Genomic DNA, 11,020 nt, shown 5'->3' on the forward strand with positions numbered 1-11,020 from the left:
ACCTGTGTGGTGAACCATTCCTCCACCTCCCTGCGGTTGGTCTCCACCAGGGCCTCGTACTGACACCTGGTCTCGTTCAGCACCCTGTTGAGGTCCACGGTGGGAGCGGCGTCCACCTCCACATTGAGGCGGTCTCCCAGCTGGCAGCGCAGGGTGTTGACTTCCTGCAGAGCGAAGGGAAAAGCTCAAAATATCAAAAGAAAAAATTCTTGATGCTCTCCTTTTCTCCTTAAGATAATGAAATTCAACTTGTGATGATTCCTCAGCTTTCAACAAGCTCCGTTTCCTCCCCTCCCATCAGTGGTCAGATTCTGTATTCAGTGACTATCCCTGTACTTCACAAGTACATGAGTCCTCCTTCTGACTTTCATATTCCATGTATTTCTTCTTTAGAGAGAGGTGGTGATTTGTTGTCAACGCTAAGACATGGTTAATCGTGATTTCATGATTTTTTTTTTTTTTTGGCCAGGATATCTTATGGCATCTTAGGTTTGATTCATAAGCAGAGGAAATAAGAACGTTGGAGGCAACCTAAATGATGCTCTTGCTAGATCCTGTGAATTAACTACAAGTCCCCCAACTTTGTATCTGTACCCTTTATATCTGTACTCCTCTCAGGCAGCAATCACCCCAGACTTCAGGAAAGAGAAAAATCACTGATAAACATCTTGTGTGGAAAAAATTAAAAAAAAACAACAACAAATATCTTGTGTGGAAGGCAAACTACCTCTCCAGCAGCCAATGCCTTCTTCTTATAATAATCTTAAAGGAAACAGACAAAAGCTTTAGATCACCTGCCAAGCAACTCATTCCTGTTCACATTCCAAAGGTAAAGTGATAACAAGGACAGAGATGGAGCTAAATGGTAAAACAGGCCACGCCTGTAACTTGAGACTCCTAACTGTGAAGACTTTCTTCACCCTCAGCTCCCAATGCTCCCTATTTAACCTGAAGCTACCTTCTGTATCCCTGAAGACACAACACAGAGTTAGCTATTGAGGTGTTGGTGCTGCCAGGTTATAGAACTTCCTAAGGGAAATAAATACCTGTTCATTTCACAGCTAATCTGTCTGCGGAGCCAGAATCGCTTAGTACTTGGATTAGTGCATGAAGCAGATTTGAACTATACCCCATCTCTACTACTCAACAGAGTTTCTAGGACTTTCAGGAATCTTTGATTTCCTCATCTTAACATGAGACCTTCCTCTGGAGCTCCAAAGCACTTTAGCGCAATGTTGGGTCAATAAGGAAGCATTGTGTTGGCCTGGGAGGTAGTTCAAGTGGTAGAGCAGCTGCTTAGCCAGTAGGAGCTACGCCCTGAGTACAAATCCTAGTACCACCAGAAAAAAAAAAAAAAGACAGCATTGTATTCATATTAATTGTTATTATGTGCCTGGTTCTGGGATTGAAGATTTGTAAATACCTCCTTTATGCAAAGACCAACCTAGTATTGGGGTGCATTTTCCTCCACATTTCTATTTTCTGAGTAGCAGAAAGGGCTCTAGATAGGAACTAGGATGGATGCATTTTATGTCTAGCTCAGCCCTCTTGCTAAGTAGCCCTAGGCCATCTTATCCTCTCCAGTTACAAAACAGAGAATCAGAGTCTACAGTGGCCACGTGCTTCTCCCCTGGACACGGAAGGGTCACAGCAACTGCCTTATTGCCGAGCTTTTCCAGTTCCAGGGCTGGCCAACTTTCTTCACCGCTGTTCCTGTCTTTGGCAGCAAACACTAATCTCCTATCACAGATTTTTAGATTACTCATTCTCTACAAATCCTTTTGTGTTTAGAGAAGAGCTTCCCGGGCTAATTGAGCTTCAACCTATAGCCTCTCCCCAGCCTGCGGTGGTTGGAAACAGGCCCCGGGCGAGTCTGATCCTGTCCAGGTTTGGGGAGAACCTCACCTGCTCATGGTTCTGCTTGAGGGAGAGCAGCTCCTCCTTCAGGGACTCCACCTGGGCCTCCAGGTCAGACTTGCACAGGGTCAGCTCATCCAGGATCCTGCGCAGGCCGTTGATGTCGGACTCCACCAGCTGCCTCAGGGACAGCTCTGTCTCATACCTGTGATCGCAGGGAGATTACAGATAGGCTGAGCAGGAACATGCCCAGCCTTGACTCTGCTTTGATTTGGTTTGTCAGATAAGCAGGAATTCGAGTTGATAGTTTTCTTTTTAAACTTATGATAAAAAAAATAAGTAAAAATAAAAAGTTTGATAAAGATGATGTACAGAAGGGTTACAGTTACACACGTCAGGTGGACAATGTCACCCTTTCTCTCATTCTCTCCCAGCTTTTCCCTCCCATCCCCACCCACAGGTTGCAGCGTTCATTTTCAACATGATATCCAGTAAGTACCACTGCTGCATTTGTTCACCCTTTGTCCTCCATCTTTGTGCCCTCCTCATCCTCCCAAAGAGAGATAAAGGAACAAACAAGACAACAAGAAAATAAAGTAAAAATATCAACAAAGAAAAGAAAAAAACCTCTTGTTTCCATTTCCTAGGGTTCATTTCAATAAATACTATTTGGATGTGCAGAGCACATAGGCATTGCGCCTAAGGAGTTGGTAGCTTTTAAGACCACCTCTTTCCAGGCAGGTGTACAACACTTAGTAACTGGTCCTAGAGGAAAATGTTACTGGTCATTGTTTTTACAAAGAGCCAGTAGAGTTAAGGCTGATTAACTGTGATGTTTCTAAGATGAATACATTTCCCACATTCTCCTGAATGAATCCTTCACATAGTAAGACATGAGTGAGCACTATGCAGCCTTCATTGAGGCTCAGGGTGACCAAGGGATGTCACCCTAAAATGAAGTCAGGGAAGAGAAAGGAATGAGGCCTAGCAGAGGGATCTCGGAGCTACAGTGAGCAAGATCAATATGGACCTCATGGAAAGGCTGAGAGAGAAGCCAGGTCAACGTTTATCAGTGTTGACAGAAGGCTGAGGATAGACAGAGAGGAGAAAACAGGTAAATATCACCACCCCACTTGCTACTCACTTTGTTCTGAAGTCATCTGAGGCCAGCTTGGCATTGTCGATCTGGACTACCAGCCTGGCATTCTCAGACTTGCTGCACAGGATCTAAAAAGCCCCAAAACATAGAGAATGAACAAGAGCTTTGATTTTTTTTTTTTGCCAAAAGGCAATCCATGCTAATCCACATATATGGAAGGATCAAAATGACAAATCATGTCGTAGCTTATATAATAAGATTATCAAGTGCTATTTGTGTATGGCATGTACTCAGCAAATATTTGAGAAACTAAATTTGCAAAAACAGATCACTGAGATATTCAAGGAAAGGATGAGCAGATAAATGATCATACTTTGTTTCCTTTTCCTAATAAGCAATACTAAGAAGCTGGTGGTATTAATTCACATTTATTTGTGTGGGGATGAGGGGAGGCGGTGCCAGTCCTGAGGCTTGAACTCAGGGACTGGATACTGTCCCTTGAGCATTTTTTGCTCAAAGCTAGCACTGTACTATTTCCAGTGTTTTTGGTGGTTAATTGAGGATAAAGAGTCTCTTAGACTTTCCAGCCCAAGCTGGCTTCAAACCATGATTCCCAGAGCTCAGCCTCCTGAGTAGCTACCATTACAGACCTGAACCACCAGTGCCTAGTTTATTCATATTTAGTAATAACATCTGCTCTGTGACTGTCATGGTTCTAGAAGCTGAAAACACAAAAATGAATGAGTACTAGATCCTGGCCTCCAGAAAACTTTCCATCCAGTAGAGAAGATACACAATGTCAATGAGCTAGTGGAGCTATCCCACCATTCTGGGTGGCTTAGGGCCATTTCCACCTAAAGAGCTTCCAGTCTTTCTGGGTTTCGGTGAATATTATATTCCCCCACAGGACACTGCACACCTAGAAGCCCAGAAATATGGAGATCAAGGCAATGGGATGGAGATAAATAGGAATCCAGAGAAAGGCAGTCAACCAGCAGTCAGAGTAGAGTATCCAGATGTACTGCTCAGGGAGACTCGGCTCTTTTCCCTCACCCTAGGGTAATAACTGTAGGGCTTGGCAAATCCAACGTGCCACTGCTTCCTCTTCGAATGATTTTATACCAATACTCAGAACCAACCTAGGTCTGAAAGGGCACAGGCACTGAAGAATTAAAATGGAAGGTCAGTCATCATAACTTCCTCATCATGAGAAAGAGTGCATCATTTCTGAATCCCGTCTCAGGTCCTCGGCCTGCTAGGTTGGAGCCCAACCCCCTCACCTTCTGCTGGAGCTCCTCGATGGTCCGGAAGTAGGACTGGTAGGCGGGACACACCAGTGGGTCCTGCTGCTGGTTCCTCTCCTGGATGCGGCTCTCCAGCTCTGCATTCTCTCGCTCCAGCTGACGCACCTTCTCCAGGTAGCTGGCCAGGCGGTCGTTCAAGAACTGCATGGTCTCCTTCTCACTGCCGTTGAAGGAGCCCTCGCAGAACCAGTTGCAGTTGCCCACATTGGCGGGGATGTTGCAGGCACCGGGCAGGGTGCAGCCGTGGCAGCTGGGAGGAATGCAAGGCCGGGAGGCACAGCTGGTGCGGCAGCTCAGGTTGGACAGGCAGCAGTTGTACGGCATGGTGCTGGAGGGAGCGAGGTGCCTGGATGAACACGGAGTACAAGTTTCCCAAGCCTCAGAGCTGTGGGTCACCTACCTCTGGTGAGCATTTATACTCCTTCCACAGAGGGTGTGGACAGGTAAGACAGTCCTCTTCCTCCACCCCCCTCCCCATCATTTGGTATTGTCAAAGCCCTTCCCCTCCATTTGTTATGAGTTTCTTTTAGAAGAGTCCCTCACCTCATAAAAGATTTTACTCGGGCTTCTCTATAAGTCAGGACTCCTCTTCCATGCTGTGTGTCATGAAGTCAGACCTTCATGGTTGTGACTTCAAAGGGCTGAACTCATGAAAGAAACCCTGACCTTCATTGAATTGGGTTTGGCAGGTCAAGCGACACTGTGGTTGCCCTGACTCTCTGGCATGCCTCTGGCTCTCTTCAGTGCAATTAGAAAAGCAGAGCTCTTGCTGGGATGTCTGTTGGTAGGCCCAACTGCCAAATACCAAAATGCCAAACTAATAGTTCTTAGAAATACTAAATCCTTTCTGGAACTGTTAGACCATGGTTCCTGGGGACCTTGCTTCCTGGTACATCCATGATAATGTCCACTAACTAAATAACAGATAGACACTGGGTTAAGGCTGTGTCCAATGCAGTGTGACTGTACTGTCTTGGACCTATGCTATGATCAGAAAGAACTTGTCCTTGTTGAGAACTTGCATAGGCCCCTGTGGTAATGGACACTCTCACAAATGGGATCTTATCACTCCTCACTACAACTCTTCAAGGCAAATCATATGGCAAATGAAGACATCAAAGGCAGGAGATATTAAGTTGAAGTAGCTAGGAGCCCAACACAGGTCTCTGTTCTTTACCTCACATCATTCTGCTCTGATAAAAATGATCTACCTCCTTCCCTAAGATCTTCTCCTCTCTAAGTTCTCTTTTTAACTTGAGCATAGCATCGTCCTGACTTCTGTGCTTATCTCTCTGTGTTTGATACCCCCTAACAGTTCAGTTCTTTTAGCCCTACCATATAGTGAACTCTCCTGAGTGTGGGGGTCACATGGATGAAGAAATAAACAGGAAGCAAGTTGACAAATGACACATGAGTGGTTTCCATATTGGGGAGAACAGTAATGGAACTGTGCTGGTATGAAGAGACTTGAAAAGAAAGACCCATATGTGTTTCCATCAAGGAGGGTAAGAAAGCTCAACATGGTTGAAGAACTCTGGTAAGCCAGATTGGCTGAGAGGAGAGAGCTATAGGGAAGTGATAGAAAATAAAGCCATCTAGGGAAGACAAAGTCATATGTCAAAAATGCTTAGTGACACACGGTAAGGTAAGGGACTTAGACTTCCCTGGTAGCAGCAGAGCCAAAGTAAGCTTTAACACCTGAATGTGGCAAAACAAAAAGCTGTGTTAGAGACCATTAGACCATTTCACCAAACATATGTTGGTTTTGGAAATAAGAAGGAAATTCTAAAGGCAGAGACCAGAAAGCAAGTTATTATAGTAGGCCAGGCAAGCAGTAATAAGAGGCTAAAAGGAGTTGAGAGCTAAGAGTTCATGAAAGGGATAAGAAGAACAGATTAAAAAAGAAGAAGGACAGACAAGGCTTAAGTGAAGCTGTGAGAGTTTTAGAAATGAATGCAATGGAGGAGCATAAAAACAGTAACAATGGCTGAGCACCGGTGGCTCACACCTATCATCCTAGCTACTCAGGAGGCTGAGATCTGAAGGTCATGGTTTGAAGCTAGCCTAGACAGGAAAGTCTGTGAGACTCCTATGTCCAAGTAATCACCAAAAAGCCAGAAGTGGAGATGTGGCTCAAGTGGTAGAGCACTAATCTTAATCAAAAATATTCAGGGTCATTGCTCAGACCCTGAATTCACACCCCAAGACCAACACACACACACACACAAAGCAGTAAAGAGCTGAGAAAGAAAAAGAAATACCTCTGGGTCATTGCCAAGAATGAAAAAGTAGTTTAAATGAAAAGATGGATTCATGGCATCACAGGAAGGGAGGGAGAGCACATAAAAGAATAGAGACTGGGAGAGCTGCCAGATTGGCCAGTGGCCCATTCAAGGTGAGAAGGGTGTTTCCTGAGTGGACCACAGAGTTATCAGGACCCTCTGAGGTTCACATGGTTGTGTCTGCTGGACACTACACCTGTGTTCTCAAAGGTATGCCTGCCCTGAACTTCGGTAAACTGAAACGTGAAACCCGCAGAGTTAACATGTTTATTACTTACAAGAAATTCTGTGTCACAATCCATCTTGACAGCTGATGATAAAGCTGGTGAGCCATTAAACTTTCATGAAATAATTGGAGTGTGCTTGAAACAGTTTAGAAACGCTCAGCTCGTTTGAACTCGATGACTCATAACAGTTTGTCATTTAGGAACAACCGTCCAAGAAGCGTAAGCAATCTGTTCTGTCCATTCCTATGAAATGACTTCAGCTTTGTTGTAAAACACAAAGTGAGTCCCCTTTATCTTAGAGAGATTGTCTTTTAGGTCAAGCATCTACAGATGGGAAAACAACGTGTGAACTTTGTTCTTCCAAATTTGTCTTACTTTGCTTAATATGATGGTTTCCAGATCCATCCAGCTTATTGAGATTGATTTGAGGGGAAGTAGGGAGGTGATGGAACAGGATGAGTCTGATCAAGGAACATTACATGCATATGTGGACATGTCAAAATGTGGACATCCCTGTACAATGAATTGATGCTAATAGAATTTTTTAAAATTAATTTTTTAAAAGCAAAGACTCATGGCAGGAACTCTCCATGAGAGTTTGCGTAAGTTATTTCCCCTTTAGAAGTAAAAGCTGTCTTAGCTATTTCTCAAACTGAATCAACTGAAAAATCTAAGCCCCTCAAAAGACTTGGGGGAGCCAGGTACAAGTGGCTCACACTTGTGATCCTAGCTACTTAGGAAACCGAGATCTAAGGATCACAGTTTGAAGCCAGCCTGGGGAAGGAAAGGCCAAGAGACTCCAATAAACTACTCAGAAAAAGCCTGAAATGGCACTGTGGCTCAAGTGGTAGTGCTGACCATGAGAAAACGAAGCTTGGGGCAGAGCCCAAGGCCAGAATTCAAGCCCCAGACCTAGCAAAAACAGAAAGAAAAAAAAAGACTTGGGGAAGAGGTAGACTGGAAAAATGAAGGATTCTTATTGTTATAGGAAGATTTTTTAAAACTGAACTACTTGTTAGTAGGCTCTAAAATTAATAGTAGTAAAATTCTCCTTAGAGTTTGCTAAACTGATCTGTATTATCAAATTCTGTAGATTGAATTCATAGGGGTGAAGAACCCCTCCGCCCCAGCTACATGATAAGTTGCCAGCCACATAAGGAAGTAACTGAGGCTGAAAAAGGAGAAGACACAAGAAACAGGAGACCAGAGCTAAGAATCTTAAATAAGTATGTTTAAAGAGATGATAGGAAACCAAGACCTTATAAAAAGATGGTTGTTTTATAAAAAGAATAAATGTATTAATGAAAAAGCAGAACTTCTAGAAATGGGAAATACAGGTTAAGGTATAAGTTTTAAGAATGTGTCTCTTGTCATTTTAAAGGTTCAAGATTTTCTTTTGAAACATGTTGTCTCTCATCTCAGCTACTACTAAACTAACAGAATTATAATTAACACAAAGTCCTAGTTCCCATAATCCTACAGGACATTCTTTTTTAAAAATAATTTTTACTGAGATTAAGTGATTACATAAATTTTACAAATTTCACAGTATTGTGAAATAGTGATACTTAAAATCACAAACACATTCTAACCTTCATGAGGCAAATTGTGATTATCGTGGTCTATAAAGTTTATGAATTCTATGAGCTTTGACAATACAGCTATCTCTTCCACATCAGGTGGTATGTACCTTTCCTTTTTTTGCCTAATGTTAGCTGTTATCTCTGTCCTTTTTATTCCCTTCCTCTCATCACTGCCCTTGAGTGGCTTAGTTCCTTTTCATCAATGTCCTGTGCAGCGGATGGGCCCCTCTGTCCTACAGGACATTCTTAGGAGACTAATACCTCTCCCATTGATTAGGCTACAGCAATTATTTAATTGTCATATGTTTTCCTTAGCCTGATTTTATTTATATTTCTTCCACAAAGTTTCACAGATAGAATTGTAGGAATCAATAACTTGGGGTGGGGGGAGGTTGTTTTATTTTTTCATCAAATAAAACAAAATCACTGATTAAATTAAGTAGATCTCCAAATATGTTTGGAGAAGGAAGGGAGCTAGGGGTTGATATTCATTTTGTTGGTTTTCAAGTGGAATATTGCATTGTTTTCATTTCTTTTACAAGATCTATATTTCTTCATTGTTCTCCTTTTATGTGTTCAATCATTTTATGTATCAAGTTGTTAAACCAAATTATTGTTACCTGTAGTAGCATAAGGAAAGAATTACCAATAATAGAAATAGACCAATAACAGGCTTTCAAAATTAAACACAAAATCCAAATGTTAATTGTATAACATTTTCAAGATACTGAAGGAAAATAGGTAACAACCTGAAACTCTTTACCAACTACACTCTCATTTATGAGTGACCATTATTCTCATATAATAACAGAGAATTTATTACATGGATTTCATAAGAACTACTGGAGAATGTGTTTCTGAAACAGGTGATTAAAACCAGAAATGAGAAATAAAATAAAGGTAGCAGTTTTATAAGCAAATGAATGTATGTGTGTAGATAATTCTAAACAATAATAATAACAATAGCCAAATTTTAGATTACAAAAAGATAGTGCTTAACAACATAATACAGGGCTGAGAATGTGGCTGAGAGGTAGAGTGCTTGCCTAGCATGCATGAAGCCCCAGGTTTGATTCCTCAGTACCACATAAACAGAAAAAACTTAAAGTGGTGCTGTGGCTCAAGTGGTAGAGCACTAGCCTTGAGCCAAAGAAGCTCAGAGACAGTGACCAGGCCCTGAGTTCAAGCCCCATGACAGGCCAAAAGAACATAATACAAACCAGAGGAGAAAAGGATGGATAAAATGTAGTTTTAGCTCAATCTAAGACATAACATTTCTCAAAAAAAGTAAATCAGAGATTATGTAAATAGAGTACACAGTTAACATCTCTTAAGTCCTAGTGATAAATTCACAGTTGTCTCTCTAGTTTTTAACATATTTGATCTTTTTGTTCCATGTCTAGCCATTTAAAGCAAGAAATGGTGGCATTCCCTTGTCCCGGATGTTGATCTACTACACAAATCATAACTGATTTAGCTCATTTGTGAGCTAAATAGTAACACTGACCCCTACTCAGATCAGAAACAGAAATAGCTTTGTCCTGAGAAAAGGTGATTACCCTGACATTCCTTCTTCTTCTTCACCAAAAAAAACCCACCATTTTTTAAAAAAGAACTAAGGACAACACTTTCTGAATCTAGTTATTCCAACATGACCCCGCCAACAGACATGAAGTTTTAAACACTTATGCACCGAACAATAAAATCAGTGTGGAGAAAGCTTGAGCCCTTACTCAGAAGGCCTGGGGGGAGGGGGAAATGTACCTGGGAGACTCCAGGACCTCTTAAAAGCAACTGCCAGGCCACTGTCAATGGACAGTAGTCCTAGCACCCAGGAGAACGGACAGGATAAATTGGATACAGGTGATTTGCAGCTCTGGTACTTGTTTACAATCTGTTCCATTCTCTCCCAGTAACACCTCACATTAAACTACCCTACAGCAAGTGAACTTCCCGAACTTGCCCCTTCCTAGCCATGTGACTAAGAGAAGGAAGGAATAGCCCAGCTCCTGGTGCATCTGTGTCCTATAAATGTTCGATCCTCTCCTCTTCTTAAAGAAAAAGAAACCAAGGAACTTCCTAGAAATGTTACATTCATCTTACAGAGGTAGGTCATGTGATAAATGTGCTTATTGTATTCAAATGAGGTCTCGCAGTTTCGAATTCTGCTGGTTTAACCAGACTTAATGGATAATGGTGGCTGTTCTGCCCACTAAATGTTAAAAAGTCATGATGGAGACCTTTGTAGGACAATGTTGAACCCTAAAAGTCCTCTGCTGTTTTCATTCTGCCCAGGCAAAATGAACACTTTTGAAAGGAATAAATGCACATGAGAAACATGTCTGATTGCAAGAAGGGAAGTTTATTAGGAGGTTTGGGGAATGGCAAGAAGGATAATGGGACAACCAGGACGCATCTCCTGCAGCCTCTTCACAGCTCAGACCTCCCAGACCATCAGAACACCAGCAGATGGTGAGAGAGACCCAGGACAAAGAGATCCCAGCAGGCCAGGGCTCAGAGCTAGGCCACAGCAGTAAGCATTTGTTCTCCTGCTAGGCCGTGTCTCAGTGACTCATTGTGAAGCTGAGCATGGAGTCAGAGAGGCTGAACTGGTCATCCATGATCTTCCTGTCTTCACGCAATCCTCCTACGGCAATCCCTGGGGTAT

The 11,020-nt window shown here is 42.4% G+C and overlaps 1 protein-coding gene across 1 annotated transcript in view; it reads right to left on the reverse strand.

Annotated features, from left to right (window-relative positions):
- Positions 1–4,587, reverse strand: part of LOC106002459 (keratin, type I cuticular Ha3-I-like) — a 5,635-nt gene extending 1,048 nt beyond the window's left edge. Inside the window, exons 1-4 of the mRNA XM_013037334.1 lie at positions 4,237–4,587; positions 3,002–3,084; positions 1,906–2,062; positions 3–164 (exon numbers count right to left, since the gene is read on the reverse strand). Of these exons, the coding sequence (XP_012892788.1) occupies positions 3–164; positions 1,906–2,062; positions 3,002–3,084; positions 4,237–4,584 (750 nt within the window). The 5' untranslated portion in view covers positions 4,585–4,587. The remainder of the gene's footprint in view (positions 1–2; positions 165–1,905; positions 2,063–3,001; positions 3,085–4,236) is intronic.
- Positions 4,588–11,020: the final 6,433 nt, after the last annotated feature.

This window comes from Dipodomys ordii, unplaced genomic scaffold (genome assembly GCF_000151885.1).
Source record: "Dipodomys ordii isolate 6190 unplaced genomic scaffold, Dord_2.0 Scaffold7, whole genome shotgun sequence".
Classification (NCBI taxonomy): Eukaryota; Metazoa; Chordata; class Mammalia; order Rodentia; family Heteromyidae; genus Dipodomys; species Dipodomys ordii.